Here is a 25,697-nt window from a genome sequence, read left to right on the forward strand (position 1 = left end):
TTCATCCCTTACTGTGTGATTGATTCCTCAGCTAAAGAAGGGGAGGTTACGAGGTCGCATTGATGTTGGTCTATCTGTCATGGCCATGAAGAAGAAGTCAATGTGCATCGACTTGGACACAGAGGACAGTATCTATCACCTAAAGGTATTGGCATAGACACAAACAACATACACCTACATATGCTGGGGAAAGAATTTTTGTTATTTATTCTCATTTTGAGAATGCACATGCTCATTAGCTGTATTTGCTTTTACATTCACAGGCAAAGACTCGGGATCTGTTTGAAAAGTGGGTGACGCAACTACGTCATCATCGAATGTTCCGTCAGAATGAGATAGCCATGGAGCCTCCCGAGCGACACCTGCAATCTGACCCCGCCTCTAACAGACTAGTATTTACTCTCCTTCCACAGTAATCAATCACAGTATAGTATAAAAGTCAGCCTTTAAACCCAATGTCCCATCAACAGGATAAGAAACTGTGAAGCTATTAGAAAAGTCACAATAATATTGACATCCATTGACAGAGAATGTTAGTTTAAATCTCACATTTGTTTATTACGTAAGTTATGAAAGAAGTAATGGCTGATGTTTCTAGTGTTCTGGCTTTTTAAAAATTCATTAAATCAAGAATCAAAACATCTGGATGTACAGTAGAAAAAGAGTTTACATTTCCTTACAACATCTGTGTTTCCACACTTTATTTTTCGTCTTAATTCTTAGTCTCCATTTTCCAAAACTGCAAACTACCCAGAGTCTCCAAATGTACAAGGTGTCACGTTCTCAAAGACTTTGCTAAGACAGGGAATCCTGAAACATGACCCTACATACGCCGCAAGAACAGAGAAAAAAGTTATCGCTCCCAGGGCTGTGAGAACAAAATGCCGTAATTTTGTTCTCGCTGCCCTGGTTTTGGAGTTCTTGCAGCTTGTTCTCGGCACATCATTTGAGCTTAACTTTTTTCTTGTGGGTGTCCGAGAACTATTGTGTGATTGGTCAAAAATCTAAAGTGGCACCTGTTCGGCACCTGCTTTTCTTGTGAAGTATGGAATTTCCTAGCCAGGACGAACACATTTCTTTGTTCTTGCGGAGTATGTACCAAGCTTTAGGGTGTGTTCACTCTTGGAAGCTTTGGTTCGATTAAAACTAACTCTGGTGCAATTGCTCTGTTAGTGCGGTTCAATTGAATAAGTGTGAACGCTCCCACCCGAACCCTGGTGTGCACCAAACAAGTGGAGGGGTCTCGGTCCACTTTCAAACGAACTCTGGGGAAGTTCAACTGAAATATGAACGCAACACAGACCAAATGCATGTAAATGAACCAAAAACAGGACATGATGTCACAAGTTGCAACCCTAAAAGGACAGAATGATCAAGCATATCTGTTTTTTCTCATCATAGTCATGATGCTGTCCAACACAGTTCGATACAGGCATCAGAACAGAATCTCCTCACAGCAGATTTTCATTTGTGTGTGTGACAGATGGATTCCTGCCTCTGTTTTGACTCCTTTACCCACTTTATAAGTTTTTCACGAGTTGTCAGTTCCATCATATACCATCATATGTACGCTTAAACAGCGGGCGTATTTAGCCCAGCACACAGCATTATTTTGGATGTTAGACAAGTTCCGTCGCAAAATATACGTCATAAAAGCTTTATTTGTTGTGTATTGAACCAGGACTATATGTATCTTTATATGTATCAGGACTATATGTAGACCAAAATAACTAAGAACCGAACTACAAGTGTGAACACACCTTTAATACGAATCACAAGCTGAAGTGTCATGAAATAGATGAAGACATGTCAGATGCCAGTAATGTCAGACTACAGAGGCAGTGGCAAGGGAGTCATGGTGTCAGCTGCTACTAACAATTCATTTCAGGGTAGGAAATGGGCTTAAAATGAAGTCCCAAAATGTACTGCCAGATTCTGGAAGATTAATTCTTCAAACAGTGGTACAAAACGAGGTGGTTCTGGTCCCTCAATAGTCACTCGCAACCCGTCTGTCTATAAAGCCTTTTTTTTTTTTTTTATCTGTCTTCAAGTATTTCACAACACTTCGGCTTGTGATTCTTATTAAATGGGGGTCATGCTTTATGATTCTTTACCTTAGCAAAGTCTCTGAGAACCTGACACCTTGTACTTCTGGAGACTGCGCGTAGGTTTCAGTTCTAGAATATGGTGTCACTGGAGACTAAAGGGTTCCTTATATATATCTTACAGATCCCACACTTTTGAAGTCTTTCCTATAATTTCCAAGTGGCAGATAAAGGCATGTAGCAATATGCACCAATGACACATTTTGTCTTTTTTTCTTTGTTCCCAGCGTTCATTTCACTCCAAACAGCCTTCAGCAGTCCTTTTGAAGAACAGCTGGCGCCAAAACTCACAAGACATGGAGAAGTGCTGCAAAGGTAGCTTCAAGAAACTGACACATCATTCTGCAGTATTAATCATGGCCAAAATACTGTTCATCTCTCAGATAATACACAGAGAACACTCTGAAAAGCAGGATGAGCCATCACTAAGAAAATGAAATGCTAAATGGTAATCTTTTTGTTAGATCTGTCAGATTGTGAGTCATCGTTGCTGGAATTAAATCTTCTTCTGAAAAATATGGAAGTTCTTCACCGAGCATTCTCAGCACCTGCCATTAACTTTCTGCAGGTAGTATAGTTTGCATTTATTGTATTTATCGATTAACAGATCATCAACATATGTTTGTTTGGTGCGTGTGATTAAAAAATTATTTGTGTGTGTGTGTGTGTGCGCGTGTGACCTCAGACTGAAGGCTCCAAAAAAGAGAAACGAGGACACAAAAAATGGAGATCAAAGAATTATAGCAAGGAAAATAAAAGCACACTACAGGTAAGATTTAGGCTCCTAATCTAACTCCACTTTACACATACTAGATACTGAATCACACACTATATCTGTCATTCACTCTCTGTCATATTTTAGCAGAATCCTGATAATTCATCCTCCCGTCTGCACGTATCTCATCCAAACTTGGTATATTCAGAGCCTGTTTCACCAGACTCATGCCTGGATAGTCCAGACTCACCCACGGAAGCCTCCCGGATGCAGGAGGAGTTTTTTCAGCTCGCTGGCACTGGTGAGTAGGAATGTTCACATGCGTGTTTGCAGGATTATAATGTTCATAATTATTAATATAAATATTTACATTATATTAATAATTTAAAATAATAGTTTTCAAGAATAAATAATAGATTTCAATCACTTGTGTTATCAGTGACTGAGATTTTTGATATAACAAGAACCATATGATGAAATGACACATACTCTTTACCCCTTTCTTTCTTCTACTAGTTCATTCCACTCTTAGATCAGCGTACACTTCCCTTTGCGCTGAAAGAGATCGAGTCAGGATCACATTAGATTGTATCAGTGAAAAGGTATACAAGCAACAAATTTGTTATCTGTTTTTAAGTGTTTATATTCTCTGTTATTATTATTGGCCCAAATCAAGCCAATTATATCTTCTTATCCAATCAGGATGTCCTTGATGGGTCACGCCCTCTGCTGCAGCAAGTGTCCAGTGAGAGTCGAGGGTCAATCCCAGAGTCCTTGTCAGAGTTCTTTGACGCTAAAGAGTATCTGCTGTCTGGCAGCTCGTCTGAGAATGAGGTCAGAAAGGTCAAGAGGTCAAAACACATATTTGCATGAATCAATGATTTTGTGATTTAAAAATGTAATTAAATTTTAAATATTTTTATCAAAAAGAAACTAAAATGTGAGGCTGAATTGCAGAGCAATGTCCAAATGCAGGGTTCCCACAGTTCGTTAAAAAAAGCCTTAAAAGTGTGAAATTTGAATCTCCTTTTTTACGGCTCTTAAAATCTATTAAATATGTGTTTTTTTTTCTGCTAGGCATTACATTTTGAAATGAGGTCTTAAATTTGATCGAAAAAATATAGCCGTTTAGTGCAACTCAATGTTGTTAGGTCTGATTATAATAATCCGAGAAACATGATGTATTGAGATATCTTGATGTATTCAAGATATACACGGGCATTTTTCCTCCTGTGAGTTTTTCTCTCACATTTATATCATAAAATGTAGTTAAGCAATATCACACCAGGAAAAGTGCAATTTTCCCCAAATATCTTGCAAATGTGATATATTGATTTTATACAACAGTTCAATAAAAAGTCAAGTCACCTTGATTTATAAATCGCTTTATACAATACTGATTGTTTCAAAGCAGCTTTACAGTGATAACAGTAAAATGATTAAATGATGAAAACAGTTCATTTCGGCTGTACAGCAGCTCTAAAAGAAAATACTAGTGTCATTGTTCAGCTGAAGTCAGTTCAGTGTTGATTCACTGCTGTTGTAAAATCACCAATTATTTAATTACTTCATTTCATCTATAAAACAGTTCTGTCCAGCTCATCGTCATTGTCCAGCTCAGTTCAGTTCTCATCCAATAGTGCCAGTGCTGTCAAATCAATAATATTGTTGAATTTTAAGTGTCCCTAACTAAGCAAGCCAGAGGCGACAGTGGCAAGGAACACAAACTCCATCAGGTGACAGAAATGGAGAAAAAAACCTTGGGAGAAACCAGGCTCAGTCAGGGGCCAGTTCTCCTCTGGCCAACAAAGGAACACTGTGTGACTGATTCAGGCTACATCACAAGTCAGAAATTAGATTTTGGATCAGTAGCATTCAAATATTTCATCCAGTTCCTTTTGCTTAAAAATCAGATTCATCATGCCAGTATGGAGATGAAGCTGGTCATAGGTCTGTGTAGAACAGGGGTTTGGGGACCCCCAGGGGTCCTCCTGAAAGTTCTAAGGGGTCCCCAGGAAATTACAGAGAATAAATAAGACAAAGCAAAAATGGTTAAAGTGTAACGAACATTCTAACTGTTTCATATCTAAATGTGTCTTGCTGTATACATTCTTACCAGAATTTTTAAATATTATGGATATTTTTATTACACACACCGATTCACTTCAGAAGGCCTTTATTGGGGTTAATAAAGGCCTTCTGAAGTGAATCGATGTGTGCCAGAGCCATGTGGGGCACTTTTTTGGGCTTCAAATTTTGGGCTGCCTTTTACTGCCATTATAAAGCTTGGGAGAACCAGGACTTTTTATATATAACTCTGATTGTATTCGTCTGAAAGAACAATGTCATATACACGTATACATATAATAAGATGACTTGAGAATGAGTAAATTATGGGATAATTTTCATTTTTGGGTGAACCATCCCTTTAAATATAGCCAATTTAAGTTTGGAAACAATATGTAGTATTTATAATGTCACACTTACTATTTATCTAACAGTTTTTAATGTTTTTCATACATAAAAAAAATATATATATATTTTAGAAAGGGAGTCCCTCATAAAAGGTTCATGATATTGGGGGTCCTTGACATCATTAAGTTTGAAAACCCCTGGTGTAGAAGACTTGTCTGGTTCTTGTGGTCTTTGCTGAGGATCTGTACTGTCATGTCGACGAGGCCTTCACAGGGGATTGTATAGTTGACAGGATCTATGCAGACATTCATGGCTGCGTTGTGGTTGTGTCTTGGCGCAGGTCCACTATCTGATCTGGATACAGACCGTATACGGCTGACTACGGTAACCCTGGATTAAACAGAGAGACTTAGATGCCATTCTTCTTACAATGTAACAAGTACATCAGGTGTTATGGGAAGTGTTCCCAGTTAGGGTTGACCTAATTTATGCAGCCTAGCAATCCTTTAATGGATGTGAATTTTAGAAATGGGATAATTTGTTAAGTGTATGCCAGGTTAAGGAGTCTAGATTTAAACTTACAGAGTATGTCACTTGCTAAAAAGAAAAAGGATCTACCGCCGGCAGTTAATTTTGATATTCTAGGTATTATTAACTGGCCAGAAATGTAAGATTTCAATAGATGTGAAGGACTTTAATGCGCTAAGAGCTTGCTCAGGTACTGAGTAGCTAAACCATTTATTGTGTTGAAAGTAATTAGCAAGATTTTAAAATGTATGCAATGTTTATTAGGGAGCCAATGCAGTATTGACAGAATCGGGCTAATGTGGTTATATTCCAATATATAAGAACTGTAGCTGCTGCATTTTGGACCAGCTGGAGTTTGTTTATTAAGCGTGCCGGGCAACCACCCAGTAGAGCATTACAATAATCTAGCCTTGAGGTCATGAACACATTAACTAACTTTTCTGCATTTGTCATTGTGAGAATGTCATAATTTAGATATATTTTAAGATGGGAAAAATGTGGTTTTACAGATGCTAGGTGCTTGCACACCCAGGTTCCTAACTGACAACAAAGACTTGTATTTTAGGTTATTACATGCAGAGGTTTTTGGTCCAATAATTAAAACTTATGTTTGTTTTAATAGTAGTAGTAAATAGTAGGAAATTACTGGTCATCAAATTTTTTAGATCAACTTATGCATTCCGTTAATTTTGTGAATTCGTATGTTGCTTCAGGGCGCAAAGAAATAAAGAGCTGAGTATCATTTAACGTAACAGTGAAAACTAACGGCATCCTTCCTAATGATTTCTCCCAAGGGTAGCATGTACAGGGTGAAAAGCAATGGTCCTAGCACTGAGCCTTGATGTACTCTATACTGAACTTGTGATCGATATGACACATAACAGGTTAACATTGTAAATTACATTTTAGTCACAATATTGTGTTTTTGTTTTATTTTGCCAATGAACATTTCCAAATGAAAATACTGCAGAACCGGTGTGTTTCTCAGATCAACACATAGCAGTGCTTCATTACTGAATTAATCCACATTTGAATTGAATCTGTTCGTTTCAGAATCAGTTTAACGCAATGACCCATTCATAAAAACAATCACTTGCTTTGTTCCTGAAAGAGTCAGCCGTTTGATTGAATCGGTAGAATGAACGGCTCACTGATCTCTCATTAAGACAGTGACTTGCTGCCACCTTTAAATGTTTTAGGATCCACTTATTGTGATGTTTTGTTTTTAACAGTTAATAGAGTTTTTATAAGGATAATAAAAATATAGCTGAATGTTTGTCATTTGTGGTTCTAGCATTACTTTAGGTCAGTTTAATTAATTGCAATGTTTTATCTCTGTTACTCTGAACGTTTAGCATAGCATATAGTTTTTGTAATTCTTTCACAGTTTCTACATACTGTAACAGAATGTTTGCGGGTAGGGGCTGGAGTGGAACAAACACCTTGCGGGATTAGGCGGTAATAGTCAGAAATTCAGCGGGAGCAGGATTAAGAAAACAGTCCTGCACAGGTCTCTACCTCATATCATTATTTATGCAATTGTAAATGCATTCAAAAACACACTCAGCTAAATATTGTCCTGAAAATTGAGACATAAGTTTGTTTGACAGCTCTGCACACACAGTATTAATTTTTATTTCTTCAGGTCTTAAAAAAGGTCTTAAAAATCCTCAAATTTTACTTTAAAAATGTGCCAGAACCCTAAAATGTTAGACATAAAATACTTTATGATCATTATAAATTTTTTGTGTGACCAGGTGTCTGATGATGATTCGTACGTCAGTGATGTGAGTGACAGCACATCAGTAGAGTTTTGCAGGAGTGAGAATGGCAGCGTGAGGGAGAATTTTGGTGAGGCACTGTCAAACAAGTTCACTGTTGCACATTCAAGTTCCCATTTATGAAGATTCACATTTCTTTGCAATTATTGTTAATGAATTGTGTTTGTTTAGTGTCTTCAGGTAATGGCAACGAGGGTGCAGTGATGAGGCGAGGCCGTTTGCCAAGTGCACGCATAAACGAGAGCGTGAATCTGTGGAGTATTCTGCGCAGTAACATTGGTAAAGACCTGTCGAAAGTAGCTATGCCTGTCCAACTCAATGAGCCCATGAACACTCTGCAGAGACTGTGTGAGGAAGTGGAGTACTGCCACCTGCTGGAAACCGCTGCAAACACGCGCAACCCACACATGCGCATGGTGAGATCAAGTCAAATAATAATTTACTCACCCTCATGTCCTTCTAAACTGGTCTTTCTTTCTTCTATGGAACACAAAAGCTATTAAGATTGAATTTTGTGTTTAACTAGGGCTGCATGATTAATTGTATTTTAATCCTGACCGTGATTTTTACTTCTCTTGATTATTTAAGCATAATCATCTGCAATATTTGCAATATATCCAAACATGATTTTCAACTGTATTGTTTGCAATTGTGGTTGCTCAATAATGCACTTACACATAGTGTTGTTTTCGTCAACGAAAAGTATGACTAAATATCGTCGTCAACGAACCTTTATAACGTGACGAAAACGAGACGAGACGCAACGTAAATGCTGGTCATGTGACGATGACGAATAAAAACGAGACTAAATGTGGTTCACAAAATAAAAACTATGCTAAAATGTCTCTTCATTTTCGTTGACGAAAATGAGACGAGACGAAAAGTCGCGTTTTTATTATTATTTTGCAGTATTTTTGTGCGTCTCATTCAGGGGCTGCATCAGGGCGCACTGCTCAGACGCAGGCGATATCGCTCTCTTCAAGCCCCACTCGCGCGGCGTTTTAGAAGATTTAGTTCCGGTGAGTGAACGAGACCGATGGGCGGGCAGTCGGGGTTCGTAAGCACTATTCGGACGGTAATTATTTGTCCAGCGGTTGTAAGGTGTCTTTATCATTTACAGGGGCTAGTCAGTGATTTTATTGTCGTCTTAATCCAGAATATCAGTGTTTTTCTCCCACCACCCGTGTAAAAATCTCCGGCCGAATGACCTAAATTACTGTTTGACAAACACCAAGGTCGTGTGGTGCCTTCTGAATCCACATGTCTGAGTTTTCAATAATATATAACTTCAGAATTCACGGTTTATATCCTTTTTGGCCACTGCAGAGCACCGTGCGGCTGTGCTTCGCTGTTATTTGGATGCATTTGAAAGATCTAGACTTGTATTACTGAAATGCTGACAAGTATTTACAAGAGCAAGATATTTCATCACCGCTCAAAAAAAGAAAGAAAAGCACGTAAACATTTGAAATGGGCCGTTATAACGGCAGCAATTAGATATGTTAAAATAACCGCAGCATTATGATTACCTCATAAGCGAATAAGAGGCTGTATTCACTTATTTCCGCTCATTTCCATGTGGAATAAAATTACATCCTTTATTTTGAGATAAAATACAAGACAGAAAAACATTTTAACTATAATGTGGGTCTAATTTTAAACAGTTTTAAAGAATGAAATAATAATTTTTTATTATTAAATTAAATTAAATATGCATTTATTCTTATTAAGACATTTGGAAAAACTTTTATTACATTGAAATGGAAAATAAAACGGGTGTTGTGGAAAAAGATGGGGAGAAATGTGGCCACAAAAATCACAGGAAAAAACACCACGAACCTTAAGAGACATCTCAATGTTTTTATTTATTTTATTTAAATTTATGTGTGTGTGTACTTCTAACATGTTTAGTTGGTAAAATAAATATGTTGTAACTTCAAATCAGAGCGTCTTCCGTGTCTGGAATGGATGTATTCTTGAGTCTATAAGGTAACAATAATATAATAAGATAACATGGTTTGAAATGGGTTTGGCTAAAAGAAGATTTTGGTTTTGTCTATAATATGTACTTATACTATATTGACTGGGTTAAATAGAATTGCATTACTAAAAAGAGACTAAAATACAATTTTCATTGACTAAAACTTGACTAAAATGTCATCAGTTATCGTCGACTAAAACTAGACGAAAATAGCCATAGATAATTCTGACTAAAATAAGACTAAAATGCTCAGACTTTTAGTCGACTAAAACTTGACTAGACTAAAATAGTATGACTATGACTAAAACTAATAAAAACTAAAATGACAGCTTGACACAAAGACTAGACTAAAACTAAAATTAAAACAGGCCGCCAAAAACAACACTACTTACACAACCTCTGATACAGTAGAAAAACATTAACATAGTTTGGAATTATTTTAAGTAATATTATAAATTTAAGAAGCTTCCTAAGATTTTACCAATTTACGTTATATAGTGCTAATGAACATGATAAATATATTGTTTCCTGATTGATTATAATATAAAATAAACTGCATACAAGTTGATGTTTTCTTAATTTGTTCTTATGTGAACGTGCAATAATTCTAATGAAATGTTACAAGAAATTTTTCAAATGAAAGTCAAAGTGATTATTAATAATTGCAATAATAATTTTTGAGCAAAATAATTGTCATCGTTAGTTTAAGGATTATTGTGCTGCCCCTATGTTTAACCATATATTCTATTCTTGTGTGTCTTTGTCTTAAGGTATATATAGCAGCATTTGCTGTGTCAGCCTATGCATGTTCATTCACTAGAGCAGGAGGAAAACCCTTTAATCCTATACTGGGAGAGACATACGAGTGTCTCCGCCCAGATAAGGGATTCCGCTTCATTGCTGAACAGGTAACTGTTCTGTTATTTCAACCAAAACACAAAAGTGTGCACTAGGGCTGTTGTGGTAACCGCAATATTGTAATCCCGCAATACTGACAAGCCAATCGCAGAGGAATGCAAGCAACCGCGATGGGGTTTTTTTCATAAGGCCATACACTTCATGCATGTGTATTGAATGTTAAATAAGTTAATGATGATACATTTTTCTCCAACAACTGGGTCATTTTTACTTAAGACTGTTTACCATTGTGATTTGTACAGAAGCTCCGTAGAGCTTTGTAAAGTAGCATTCAAAGTTAAAATAATTTAAACGGCTTGTTTCATTTAATGAATGAATCAGCGTTTTTGAACACCCAGTTGAATTCATACTACAGACATTCATACTATATAGAACATAGATAGTATAGAACATATAGAACTTTTTTAGCGGTTATGAAGTAATTACTTATTCAAAATATGTACCTACAGCGATTTCGGACGCAGCCCTGGTTTAGGTTTCATCGGTTGCTGATTATGTCCTTGTTTGTTGCTATAGTTCGGTATTAGTTTCACATATGTCTAGTTAACTTTACTTTGTCCTACCCCTGTTTATATAGCCGTGTGTTTCAGTTGTTCCTGGTCAGTTTTCGTTTATCCATCATGTGGTTTGCATTCTCCTGCCTTTTTTTATTTTTATGGCGATTAATATCGCATATCACCACGAGAGTAATTCCTTTGCTGTGGTAGCCCTAGTGTACACGCTCTCATGCTCTTTAACACTGTGTCCCTAAGGTCAGTCACCATCCACCTGTGTCCGCTTGTCACTGTGAGTCCAAAAACTACACATTTTGGCAAGGTAAGTGAATCACACTTAGCTAGTGTCAAGCCTTTTAGTGGTTTACATGATTTTGATGCTGTAAAATGTCCATTCTCTGCATATGTCCATTAGATATCCGTTGGAAGAATAAGTTTTGGGGAAAATCCATGGAGATTGTTCCCATGGGAGTCACTCACTTAGAGTTGCCAGGGTGATTTTTTTATTTATTTATATTATCCTGAATTATTCTGCTTATCATTCACTTCCATTATTCCAGCCCGCATTCTCCTCCATGTCTCAGCATCTCTCTGTCTTTCTTTCACTCGTTCGCTTATTCTCAGTTTTGGGGAGCGTTATGAATGGAGTAAGGTCACTTCATGCATTCATAACATTCTAAGTGGTCAGCGCTGGATCGAACACTACGGAGAAATGTCAATCAAGAACTCAACCACTATGGGAGACGTCAGTCATTGCAAAGTCACTTTCCTTAAGGTGGGATCCTTAAGACATGCAAAATTACTCTTACTCTTACTCTTGTGGAACAACCTTGACCAAATTCTCATTTTGTGAATGATTTGTTTATCACCTGTTCTTTTATTATGATTTGTTTTATGCATGTCTTATATTCAGTCGAGATCTGGAGGTCTGAATGCTAATGAGGTAGAGGGTGTGGTCACTGATTCAGAGGGGCGTGTCATTCACTCTCTGTTTGGCAAATGGAATGAGGCCTTGTACCTGGGAAAACCACCCTCTGCAACCTGCATCTGGAGAGCAAGTGAGTTTCGGACCAGTCCAGACCATTTAACTATTTAAATGTTCCAAATATCTAAATTATAATCAATGTTCCATCTTCAATGAGTTTGTGGATAATGACCTCAGGAGGGTGCTAACACAGCACTTTTTTGTCTTTGTATTTTTGTGTATGGGTGCATATAGATTCTATGCCTGAGGACCATGAGCAGTACTATGGATTCACCCAGTTTGCAATTGAGTTAAATGAATTGGAAGAGAGTTTAAGGCCACTCTTGCCCCTGACTGACACTCGTTTTAGACCAGACCAAAGGTACAGACGTAATCAGATGAGTCAAAATCTGTACGGGGTAATAATGGAACAATAGTTTTAAAAAGTGTTATAAAAAAACTAGATTTCAATTTCTCTTTTCGATCCCTTTGTGTGCATTTTAATATGACTTTAAACCATTCAAGCACAAGAAAACTTTCACGCTGTTTTCTGTGCTGCACACACATTCACAATGTTTTAAATTATTTTCTATTCTTGACTGATCTTTTTTTTCTAATTTTGGCAATAGATGAACTGTTAAATTATTGATCTAGAGATGAGTCCCTGTAGTTGTCCAATTTGACTCTCATATGCTGCTGTAACATGTATTATAAACTTGACTGGTGATTTTTCATCAAATAGTTGGGAACACTTTACAATAAGGTTAATTAGTTAACATCAGTTAACATTAACTAATAATGACCTGCACTTTTAAAGCTTTTATTTATCTTTGTTCATTTCAACACTTACTAATTACTAATTAAAAATCTTGGTCCTAAAAACATGCTTGAAGCTTATCAAAGTTTGATCAAATATTACATTTTCCAATAAAAGATTATACTTTTTTACATGATTTCTTACATTTAATTACCCCTTAGCAGATTTTTACTTACTATGAAGTATGAATTATGCGTATATGTTATGCTAAGTGAACTCTTATCATTACTAAAAGCAGTTTTGTGTGCTATTGGCTACTTATTGGTCCTCTTTTTGTTAGATTACTTGAAGACGGTGATATTGTGGGAGCAGAAGAACAGAAAGAAAGAATTGAAGTCCTCCAAAGAGAGAGGAGGAGAGTCCTGCAGGAAAATAACATGACACACTCACCCCGATTTTTCAAGTAAGTGATGCACTTTTCTGTTTCGTCTCTGTTCCAACAGTTTCTGTTCATAACACTCTTTCGTTAATTCAATCAGACGCGCTGAAGACGACTCATGGGTGAGCAATGGCACTTACTGGGAGCTCAGGAAGGACCCTGGATTCAGCAAACAAGAATTCCCTGTGCTCTGGTGACCACCAGTGGATTTGTGTCATTGACTTTTCTGTTTCTGCTCTCTCTGCATATAGATCCCTGCACACTTTTGGCTTTTAATGTACTGTGCTTATCTGGGTGTATTTTGTATTGGTATTTATCTTTGTTAAACAGACATTTATAGCACAATATAGAAAGTATCTCTAGAAACACATCAATGCCTTACTTGTCAAACTGCCTCGCTGATGTTTAGATGCAAATGCACTGACCAATGACTTTTGTAACTACCTGGATACAATTGGTGTATTTGTATTTAATAAGCAAAGTTTAAAAAAAAAATTGCTGTAAACTATTCAGATCGATTATAATAAATAAATAAAAAATATATGAATCAAGGTTTAATCAATCAAGATTTGGAATTTTAAAGACAAACAATTAAGTTTGCCCTAAAATAAGAAAAGAAAAAAGAAATTATTTTTGTAAATGAAGCTTATTTTTGGACCATCATTCTCAATATTATTTTTATTGTCATTCTCATTACTGTAATCTGAAAAACATGATGTATTTAAATCGTAGAGTGTTCATGCAACATGGTAGTAATTTTTGTACTGCCTTTTATTATTATTATTATTTTTAATCAGCACAAAATATTGTATGAGAAATCAAAAGTATTACAGTAATGAGAATTTTGGATTACTTAATTATCATAAAATGAATATCACAATTTAAAAAAAAAAATCGTGGTCCTAAAAACAGACTTGATGTTCTTTTATGCAAAATCGAATTTCTTATATCTTTTTGAAATGTTACCTTACCTTTTTTTGAAATTTAATTTAAAATAAACGTATACCTGAAATGTTCACCTTCGTGAAATGTAACCTAGACTGAATAGTTTAAAGAGATTCACACCCAGGGTAGTTTGTACTATATTCAATGTTTGAAAGCCACAGTTCATCCATTGCTGACTGAGACAATCCACTCAGGCATTACCAGAGAATTAAGAAATCCAAATATATATCCATAAATATTTTTGCACAGGGATTTTTTTCTTTAAAGGGAAAATAATAGAAAACTAATGGAACAATATATAAAATGTGTAAAAGAAATTCTCTCAATGAATGATTGTATACTGGATGGTAATTGTATGTTGTGAACATGCTTGTTCTCCTTTTTTATGTATGTTTGTGAAGAGAGAGATTGTGAGAGACTGTCTATATGTGCTCATGTGGTATGCCTGTTACACTTGATAACTGTTGTCCTGTTTCTATGAAGTGTTGGTGTGGTGTTTTAGATGTGATAAACCCAACATTTATTTTCTTAGTCAATGACATATTTACAAAGACATTAAACATATCTGGGACTGCTGCTTTCAGACGATTGGAAACAGATTGCATCAGTGTATGACTGACCACATGTTTGCCTTGCACAATAAATGTAGTGAGCACAAATCTAAGGAACTTTCCCTGTTTTCATTTTACAGATGCTTTTGGATATTCATCTATTGCTTAACTATTATGATGGTGTTTTTTGTTTTGTTTTAGCCCTTTATTTTTCTACAAGCTTTAATTAAAGAGTAAAAGATGTTGCAATTGGATATCATGAACTTTAAAGGTATTGTTAGCAGGGTATCCGTAGGGGCTTTGTTTGCTTCATCACTGAATGGTTGGTAGAATTGTATAATTCAGATCCCCTTTCTGAACATGACACAGGGTTTTTTTTTTTAATGAATGTCATTTCATGAACGCATACACACACAATGAATACTCCATGCGCAACTGTTCTCTCCAAACTAAATTATGAAGAAGTGACCAGCTTCACCATAATAACTGCCAAACCTCAAACTGGCAGTTGATAGTGACTATTTTAAGTTTTTTTTTTATTAAGTATTATTTAAAGTTTATGCACTTTTACAGGTTTTTTTTCTACATAAGTAAATGTGTATTCAAATGACAGCTGGAAAGTGTAAAGTTTAAACTGAAAATGTAAGTAGTCTGACCACAGCTTCCCTTGGCATTGCCTCAAGAATGTATAAATTCTCACGAAAGCTAAGAACTCTCTTTTTTCACTTAAACCTGGAAATGAAGTTTTGTAAAACAAAATATAACATAGAATAAGGAAATTTTAAGATTCTGCACAATTTTTAGACCACTAATCAAGTTTCTAAATGTGCAGCATTACCCCACTTCGTTTGTACAGTTAGATGTTCTTGATTCGGTTGATGCACAAGATGTAAAAATATTTAAATCTTGAAATTATTTTATTTTTATTCAATAAATGAATGTGTTCAGATGGCACAATGCCTGTGTTAAATATGGACGATTTTTGCATTAGTTTTTTTTAATTGCTTCTACACTAAAAGTGGCGCTTGAGGCCCATTTAGCGAAACCATTCACTCTTGTACCTAATCTTTAGATCAAGTTTGCAAAACTACAAGCACATTACGTGCTTTAAACTCAGTTTGCTATTGTAAAACAAACTTTTTGCAAAAACTCTAAACAGTTATCTACATTAGACATTATCACTCAAAAAAAATAGCTTGTGTTTCAGAAAACACTGCTATTTAAATGGCACAATCATTTGCTGATTTACCTACACCCAACAATCATGTGTGAAAACACTTATACACTTGATCATTTAGAAATCAAAACTCAGTGTTTTGAGAAAGAAATGATTTCCCCCTTACATTTATGTTTAAAGAGTAACACACACACACACACACACACACACACACACACACACACACACACACACACACACACACACACACACACACACACACACACACACACACACACACACACACACACACACACACACACACACAAAGCCCTTTAGAAATACTGTAAAGTTGACTTTCTGACTTGGCTTGTATGCATATTCAGTATAGACTCACCTAAAGGATTATTAGGAACACCTGTTCAATTTCTCATTAATGCAATTATCTAATCAACCAATCACATGGCAGTTGCTTCAATGCATTTAGGGGTGTGGTCCTGGTCAGGACCATCTCCTGAACTCCAAACTGAATGTCAGAATGGGAAAGAAAGGTGATTTAAGCAATTTTGAGCGTGGCATGGTTGTTGGTGCCAGACGGGCCGGTCTGAGTTTTTCATTATCTGCTCCGTTACTGGGATTTTCACGCACAACCATTTCTAGGGTTTACAAAGAATGGTGTAAAAAGGGAAAAACATCCAGTATGCGGCAGTCCTGTGGGCGAAAATGTCTTGTTGATGCTAGAGGTCAGAGGAGAATGGGCCGACTGATTCAAGCTGATAGAAGAGCAACTTTGACTGAAATAACCACTCGTTACAAGCGAGGTATGCAGCAAAGCATTTGTGAAGCCACAACACGCACAACCTTCAGGCGGATGGGCTACAACAGCAGAAGACCCCACCAGGTACCACTCATCTCCACTACAAATAGGAAAAAGAGGCTACAATTTGCACAAGCTCACCAAAATTGGACAGTTGAAGACTGGAAAAATGTTGCCTGGTCTGATGAGTCTCGATTTCTGTTGAGACAATCAGATTGTAGAGTCAGAATTTGGCGTAAACAGAATGAGAACATGGATCCATCATGCCTTGTTACCATTGTGCAGGCTGGTGGTGGTGGTGTAATGGTGTGGGGGATGTTTTCTTGGCACACTTTAGGCCCCTTAGTGCCAATTGGGCATTGTTTAAATGCCACGGCCTACCTGAGTATTGTTTCTGACCATGTCCATCCCTTTATGACCACCATGTACCCATCCTCTGATGGCTACTTCCAGCAGGATAATGCACCAAGCTTGAATCATTTCAAATTGGTTGCTTAAACATGACAATGAGTTCACTGTACTAAAATGGCCCCCACAGTCACCAGATCTCAACCCAATAGAGCATCTTTGGGATGTGGTGGAATGGGAGCTTCGTGCCCTGGATGTGCATCCCAAAAATCTCCATCAACTGCAAGATGCTATCCTATCAATATGGGCCAACATTTCTAAAGAATGCTTTCAGCACCTTGTTGAATCAATGCCACATAGAATTAAGGCAGTTCAGAAGGCGAAAGGGGGTCAAACACAGTATTAGTATGGTGTTCCTAATAATCTTTTAGGTGAGTGTATATATATATATATATATATATATATATATATATATATATATATATATATATATATATATATATATATATATACCGGTATATATATATATATATATATATATATATATATATATATATATATATATATATATATATATATATATACACACACACATACACACTATATTGCCAAGTGTACCTTTACATGCACGTGAACTTTAATGACATCCCATTCTTAATCCAAAGGGTTTAATGTGGAGTTGGTCCACCCTTTGCAGCTATAACAGCTTCAACTCTTGTGGGAAGGCTTTCCACAAGGTTTATGAGTGTGTTTATGGAAATTTATGACCATTCTTCTAGAAGCAAATTCATTAGATCAGGCACTGATGTTGGACGAGAAGGCCTGGTTTGCAGTCTTCGCTCTAATTCATCAAGGTGTTCTATCGGGTTGAGGTCAGGACACTGTGCAGGGCAGTCAAGTTCCGCACCAAATTCGCTCATCCATGTCTTTATGGACCTTGCTTTGTGCACTAGTGCGCAGTCATGTTGGAACAAGCAGGGGCGGTCCCCAAACTGCTCCCACAAAGTTGAGAATATGAAATTGTGCAAAATGTCTTGGTATGCTGAAGCATTAAGAGTTCCTTTCACTTGAATTAAGAGGCCAATTTGGGGCAGTCGTGGCCTAATGGTAAGAGAGTCGGACTTGTAACCCGAAGGTTCGAGTCTCAGCGGGTTCGAGTCTCAGGTCCGGCAGGAATTGTCAAGGGGGGAGTGAATAACCAGCTCCATCCACAACTTAGTCCATGGGCCAAGCCAGAATTTGGTACCACCTAAGGTGGCAAAATCTCTTTGGTACCAGTACTTTGAAACATGATAACAATTTCAAATGAGTAGCTTTACTAATTTTTTGGGACAATCATTATTTTTGCCATTATCGTCCTACAGTTTCTGCACAGCAGGTTTGTATGAAGTCTATTGTAAGAGGTAGCCATACATGCTATATGTTGATTTTTTTTCAGGACAGTCAGGGCTATCCAGATCTGCCATAATTTGACGTTATTTTTGTTGAATATGTTTTATATTAGTCTTCATATTTATTAAAACATATTTTTGCATATATTAAATTGTTATATTTATATCTCAAAATATATTGATGTTAGGGAGGATATCTTTTCATATATGGATAGACAAGACTGTCTGTTATCTGGTGATATCAGAACCATGATGGTGGGACAATCCATGACATGTACTGTATGAAATAGTATATTATGCAAGAACAACGACTGGTGCTAGTTTCAAAACAAGATTACACCACCATACTTTGTTGTATAGATAAGCCACTAGCATCATCTGACAAGGTGAATACTGCTCTTTATTTTGATATGTGTTAACCTAGGTAATATTTTCAGTATTACTCAGAAGTCTAGTTTCAAATATAATTATTTCGAAGTCCTGGTGCTTTATGTAACATTATGTAGTGTAAATGATAAATTCCATCTAACATTTGTGTTAGCTACTGTATTCAGGCCACCAGGGCACAATACAGACTTTACCAAAGAATTTGCTGATTTTCTATCAGAGTTAGTACTGGCTGTGGATAAAGTACTAATTGTTGGTGATTTTAATATCCATGTAGACAATGGAAAAGATGGATTGGGATTAGCATTTAGAGACATTCTAAACTCTATTGGAGTTAGGCAACACATGTCAGGACCCATTCATCTCCATAATCATACTTTAGACCTAATATTGTCACATGGAATCAATGTTGATATCGTTGAAATTCTGCAGCAGAGCGATGACATCTCAGATCATTACCTAGTATCGTGTACACTTAAAGGGTTAGTTCACCCAAAAATGAAAATGCAGTCATTAATTACTTACCCTCATGTCGTTCGATACCCGTTCATCTTCAGGACACAAATTAAGATATTTTTGTTGAAATCCAAAGGCTCAGTGAGGCCTCCATTGGCACAATGTATTTTGCACTCACAACACCCATAAAAGGTACTAAAGACGTCGTCATCGTGACTCCATCTCACTACAGTGGTTCTACAATAATTTTATGAAGCGACGAGAATAGTTTTTGTGCCCGAAAAAAATCAAAATAACGACTTTATTCAACTTTATTATGTGCCTCTGATGTGAACTAACAAAGCACCACGACGCATGCACAAGAATAGGCCTTATTTACAGCAGCGCCATCTTTGATTTTTAACGGGAATGAAAGCGAGGCTGTAAGGGATAGCCCTACATCTCTTGAGTACGCTGTACTGTTATTTAATGTGTTTTTAAACTGATGAAATGCCACAAAAATATATTCAAAGAGGTTTCAGTAGACAAAAAACTACAGACAACATGAGCTGTGGAAAATTATAAGTGATCACGGATCTTTATACAGCTTTTTACAGGGGATGCCATTGAAAACACGGTAAATCTATCCCTCACAGCCTCACTTTCATTCCTGTTAAATATCAAAGATGGCGCTGCTGTGAATACGGCCTATAGAGCCAGTGTTCTGACACATGACCTGTGAGCAGCCAGTGAGCGAGGAGCTTTGTTTACAGAAAGACGCGCCATATCTAAGCAACAGAGCCACAAGCTACTGGCCTATTCTCGCGCATGCGTCATAGTGCTTTGTGAGTTCACGTCAGAGGCTCAGGATAAAGTTGAATAAAGTCGTTATTTTGATTTTTTTGCACACAAAAACTATTCTAGTCGCTTCATAAAGTTATTGTAGAACCACTGTAGTGAGATGGACTTTGTGACGACGTCTTTAGTACCTTTTATGGGTCTTGTAAGTGCATTGTGCCAATGGAGGCCTTTCTGAGCCTTCGGATTTCAACAAAAATATCTTAATTTGTGTTCCGAAGATGAACGGAGGTCTTACAGGTGTCGAACGACATGAGGGTAAGTAATTAATGAAAGAATTTTCATTTTTGGGTGAACTAACCCTTTAATTTAGCTAAGGCTGCAAAACCGTCCCCTCGCTTCAAATATGGTAGGACTGAATTTTTAATTATTGGACAAAAAAGCTCCACAAGTAGCAACCTACCTGTCTAACACTTGATGGCTTCTCTGTCAAGTCCTCGCCGTCAGTTACGAACCTGGGTGTGCTCTTTGATACCAATCTCTCATTTGAAAGCCACGTTTCTAGCATCTGTAAAACTGCATTCTACCATCTTAAAAATATATCTAAATTATGACACATGCTCTCAATGCAAAATGCTGAACAGTTAGTTAATGTGCAGAGGCGGTCTTAACGTAGAGGCATAGGTAGGCGGCTGCTTGGGGCCCCCTACCAGCAGTCGTAGTAGGGGGCCCCAACCAACCTAAAAAAAAAAGAAAGGAAAGGAAAAAGCCCATTATCATCATGAAACAACCTGGCACCTCTGACACCTAGGGACTTCAGGAGCCGTTGCATGGAATGTTCCAGTGAAGTCTCGACAGCAGACTTTTGCTGGGTACATGACAGCGTGCCACTGTGCCTCAGTGCATGCAGCTGATAGGTCTGCATACTTCTCCTTTTCCCTCTCAAAAGTAGACTCTAGGCCGTCTTTCCATGGCACAGTCAGTTCAACCATAATAACCGTTCTTGTGATGGTAGACCAGGGCACAATGTCTGGCCAGAGGGAGGTTACGGTGACCTGCTGTGGGAACTTCAGTTGGTGATCAAGATCAGCTCTCAGTTCCCTGTTGCCGCCGGGTGACCACAAGGACCACTCCTTTGAGGTGCTGCCTAATGCCTCACCCCCTTGCTTCACAAACTGGATCAGCCTGTGAGTTGCTGCTGGACTGGCCCTGTTGGCCTCGATGACTTCAGCTACTTTTCGCAGGACCTGGTCGTGATGCCAACCATAACGTCCTTGGGTCAGTGCCGTTTTGCAGCTGGATAGGATGTGCTGTAAGCTGAGGTTCTGATGGCCACAAAGCTGGCAGATCTTCTCTGAGCCATACCAAAGGTGCAGATCCTGGGGGCTTGGTAGGGTATCTTACGTGGCCCTGATTAGGAAGCTCAGCCTTGCTTGAGGCATCCTCCACAAATCAGCCCACGTCACAGCCCTGTCGATGACAGCCTCCCAGGTTGTCCATCTCCCTTGTTGGCATTGGCTCACGGCTTTGATTTTGTAGCCTCCTCTTCATCCCTCACAACTTCGGAGATCACCAGGTTTTTCTTTCTACCTTTGAGGCTTTGGACCACATCTTAGGTGGTGTTTCCCGACCAAAGCCTGCCCTGCCATTTTGCACCAATCCGACAATGGCCTGGTGTACTGACTGTGATGCTTTCCATTTCCTTCCAGTATGCACTTGGGCCATGTTGTTTTGCACTGCCGGATTCAGTGAGTCATTCAGCTCGAATACCAGCCGCAGCTTCTCCAGCTTGAAGACCAAGCTCAAGGATTTCATTGGGAGCCTCAAGGTGTTTCTTCCAAACAGGGCTACATTTGACAGACATCAGGTAAGGCCAAGCCACTTCCGGATATATATATTGTTAGCCTTTGAGTCCTTCTTCTGAACTGCTGATATGCCAATGTCACACAGTTTTAGGGGCCACATCAAGTGATGGTACAAGGTAAACTGGTAACACCAGACCTTCATTTTTAGCAAACAAGTAGCAAGCTTTGACTGATCTTTTCAAGGCCCTCAAAGAGCTGTAGGTTGATGCAGGTGGCCATGTTCTTGTCGGACAGGTCTGCTGTGTAAAGCTTTCCCAAACTTCTAATAAATACAATAATAAAAATTTTTAATAACGAATAATAAAATAGAATGCCGTAAAACTTCAAATAATAGCCCGGGCTTCTATTTACCCAAATCACCGAACTGCACCGGCTTGTATTTGAAACAGGCGTCTATAAGAGACAGGCCTTTAATTTAGTGTTGAGATGTTCAAGCATGACGGTAGGAGGTCACCACATTATATTACATTTAATTTATAATTAATTCGAATGTGTTTAACAAATCATTTAATGTAAGAGATGTCTTAGATTATTGGCAGCACAAAAAACGAAACGATGTGACAGCAATGGGCAGAACAATAGGCCTATAAGTTACCGCTAAAATCCATTGAGCGTATGAACTTGTTGCCCGAAACACATCAACAAGAAAGAATGAAGGCTACCCTGTAAAACAACTGCAATCATGTGATAGAAAATTACTCTATTCATCACTATCATCATCCCCGCGATTCTCAATTACAAGTTCATGGGCGAATTCCTCCTCCTCGTTGCTCTCCTCCACTTCTCCAGCCTCCGCTAACTCTGCCTGCCTTGCTCGCACTAACAGATCCCGCCCAGATGCGCACGGCTCTCCCTCTTTGAAACAATGGATAAGGTGATCCTCGCTTCCATCAGAAGCTACTGTCAGGCCACATACCTAAGGATAACATCCCGAAGTTAATGAAATATATCTCCTCCTTCTCCCTCGCACACACAAACACACGCGCACGTCTGCGCGCAAGCATTAAAGGAATTTTTCAGCCGCTCCGTATCCAGCTTTACCCACGCTTGAAATTTGACAACTGTCAGCTTAAATGTCAAATTATACTTTTCTCCATGGTGGTATTGAGAGAATTAAGAAAAACTGAAGACTGAAAGTTCGTTCACCTCTGTTATGTTGCCATAGTGATGAGTCGTTCATGAACGGTTCCGTCTGTCATGTGAAATCTAATCAAAGCATAGAACAGACGATCTGACGGATTTGAGAAGATCAAATACAGCCCGATACTAAAAAACAGACCAGGCCTCTATTTGAGACCGGCCTTTATTTACCCAAACCTGTCGTCACACCAGGCGTTTAAAAGAAACAGGCGTCTATTTGGGACTCGGCTATTATTTGAAGTTTTACGGTAAATATGTATAGGTAATTTCTAGACATTTGGACACCTCACTGAAATGGATGAGAAATACCGTCCAGTTATTTGCACAAGTATGCTGACTTTAGACTGGATACGGGGACCCCCAGCACCAATGGCTGTTCGGGAGCTTATGGCCTGCAAGTGTTCATGGATCTGCAAGCTTCCCAACTGTTCCTGTCTTGCCAACAAATTAAAGTGCACAGAAGTGTACAAGCTACAAACCTGCAGCAATCAGAGGGAGGAGGAGGATACTGATGTCATGAAACTAGTTGAATATAATGATGATGATGATGATGATGATGAATAAACAAAAACTGTTTGCAATGATCAAATAAGTTAATGAACAAGGTAGAATTATTTTTGTTTTTCTTTGTATGACGTGTTCTGTTCAAATAAAGTTACAAGATTTTTTCACTTTTTAACGGTTTGTGTCATTGAAGGCTGATTTCTGTGACAAAGCTACCACTAACAAAAAGGTTATCATGTTGTAATATCATCTAGAGATATGGATTAAAACAAAAAAATCTAACTAGAATTTGCCACCTTGGGTGGTACCAATTAGTGAAAATTGTGGCCTGGGCCCATGGACTAACTGCTCTGGGTGTGTGTTCACGGTGTGTGTGTTCACTACTGTGTGTGTGCACTTGGATGGGTTAAATGCAGAGCACAAATTCCAAGTAAGGGTCACCACACGTCACTTCACTTCAAGCCCTGAAAAACAACCCCACACCATAATCCCCCCCTCCACCAAACTTTACACAATGCAGACAGGCAAGTACCATTCTCCTGGCAACCGCCAAAACCAGACATGTACATCGGATTGCCAGGCAGAGAAGCGTGATTCGTCACTCCAGAGAACACGTCTCCACTGCTCTAGAGTCCAGTGGTGGTGTGCTTTGCACCACTGCATCCAAGCTTTGCATTGCACTTGATGATGCAGCTTCTCGGCGATGGAAACCCATTCCATGAAGCTCTCTACACACTGTTCTTGAGCTAATCTGAAGGCCACACAAAGTTTGGAGGTCTGTAGCTATGTACTCTGCAGAAAGTTGCCGACTTCTGTGCACTGTGCGCCTCTGCACCTATGCATAGGTGCTTGATTTTATACACCTTTGGCCATGGAAGTGATTGGAATACCTCAATTCAATTATTTGGAGGGGTGTCTCAATACTTTTGGCAATATAGTGTATATGCTGTGGTATCTGACACCAAGATGTTAGCAGCAGATCCTTCAAGTCCTGTAAGTTGCGAGGTGCAGCATCCACAGATCTGACTTATTTGTTCAGCACATCCCACAGATGCTCGATTGGATTGAGATCTGGGGAAATTGGAGGCCAAGTAAACATCTCAAACTCATGTTCCTCAAACCATTACTGGACAATTTTTGCTTTGTGGCAGGGCGCATTATCCTGCTGAAAGAGGCCACAGCCACTAGGGAATACCGTTTCCATGAAAGGGTTTACATGCTCTGCAACAATGCTTAGGTAGATGGGAAGTGTCAAAGTAACATCCACATGGATAGCAGGACCCAAGGTTTCCCAGCCGAACATTGCCCAAAGCATCACACTGCCTCCGCCGGCTTGCCTTCTTCCCATAGTGCATCCTGATGCCATGTGTTCCCCAGGTACGTGAAGCACACGCACCCGACCATCCACGTGATGTGTTTCATCAGACCTGGCCACCTTCTTCCATTGCTCCGTGGTCCAGTTCTGATGCTCACGTGTCCACTGTTGGCACTTTCGGCAGTGGACAGGGGTAAGCATGGGCACCCTGACTGGTCTGCGGCTATGCAGCCCCATACACAACAAACTACGATGTACTTGGTATTCTGACACCTTTCTATCAGAACCAGCATTAAAGGGTTAGTTCACCCAAAAATAAAAATTCTGTCATTAATTACTCACCCTCATGTCGTTCGACACCTGTAAGACCTCCGTTCATATTCGGAACACAAATTAAGATATTTTTGTTGAAAGCTGATGGCTGAGAAAGGCTTCAGATAGGCCTCCATTGGCATTCAGTACATTTACACTTCCAAGATTCATAATAGGCACTTAAAACGTCGTTACAAAGTCCATCTCACCACAGTGGCTCTACAATAATTTTACGATGCGACGACAATAGTTTTTGTGCGCAAAAAAAAATCAAAATAACACCTTTATCCAACTTGTTCTTGTCTTCCGTGTGTGCCTCCACGACGCATGCGCAAGAATATCACGTAGCGCCGGGGTTCGGGAATCCATGAAATGCACACTCTAACCCCATTTTGAGAACTACGCCGAGACCTAAAGCACGATCAATGTAGAATTCAACAGCTTAGATACGCGCGTCTTCCTCTGCTTGTAAACAAATCGCTTCTGGGTCATGTGTCCGAACGCCGGATTTGAGTCATATTCTCGCGCATGCACTGTGGAGGCACACACGGAAGACAAGAACTAGTTGGATAAAGGTGTTATTTTGATTTTTTTTTGGTCTTACGGGTGTCGAACGACATGAGGGTGAGTAATTAA

General features: G+C 38.5%; 1 protein-coding gene across 4 annotated transcripts in view; it reads left to right on the forward strand.

The window, feature by feature from the left end:
- Positions 1-14,704, forward strand: part of osbpl3a (oxysterol binding protein-like 3a) — a 34,993-nt gene extending 20,289 nt beyond the window's left edge. Inside the window, exons 5-22 of one of the 4 annotated variants that reach the window (XM_079828985.1) lie at positions 32-145; positions 264-392; positions 2,333-2,420; positions 2,570-2,673; positions 2,791-2,874; positions 2,968-3,121; positions 3,337-3,422; positions 3,523-3,654; positions 7,521-7,614; positions 7,716-7,960; positions 10,296-10,433; positions 11,196-11,259; positions 11,353-11,431; positions 11,562-11,712; positions 11,851-11,995; positions 12,157-12,283; positions 12,999-13,121; positions 13,198-14,704. In XM_079828985.1, coding sequence (XP_079685111.1) covers positions 32-145; positions 264-392; positions 2,333-2,420; positions 2,570-2,673; positions 2,791-2,874; positions 2,968-3,121; positions 3,337-3,422; positions 3,523-3,654; positions 7,521-7,614; positions 7,716-7,960; positions 10,296-10,433; positions 11,196-11,259; positions 11,353-11,431; positions 11,562-11,712; positions 11,851-11,995; positions 12,157-12,283; positions 12,999-13,121; positions 13,198-13,294 — 2,154 coding nt within the window. In that variant the 3' untranslated portion in view covers positions 13,295-14,704. The remainder of the gene's footprint in view (positions 1-31; positions 146-263; positions 393-2,332; positions 2,421-2,569; positions 2,674-2,790; positions 2,875-2,967; positions 3,122-3,336; positions 3,423-3,522; positions 3,655-7,520; positions 7,615-7,715; positions 7,961-10,295; positions 10,434-11,195; positions 11,260-11,352; positions 11,432-11,561; positions 11,713-11,850; positions 11,996-12,156; positions 12,284-12,998; positions 13,122-13,197) is intronic. The other 3 variants (XM_079828986.1, XM_079828988.1, XM_079828987.1) reach the window with 3 other exon arrangements.
- Positions 14,705-25,697: the final 10,993 nt, after the last annotated feature.

Source organism: Gobio gobio, assembly GCF_949357685.1.
Source record: "Gobio gobio genome assembly, chromosome: 11".
Taxonomy (NCBI): domain Eukaryota; kingdom Metazoa; phylum Chordata; class Actinopteri; order Cypriniformes; family Gobionidae; genus Gobio; species Gobio gobio.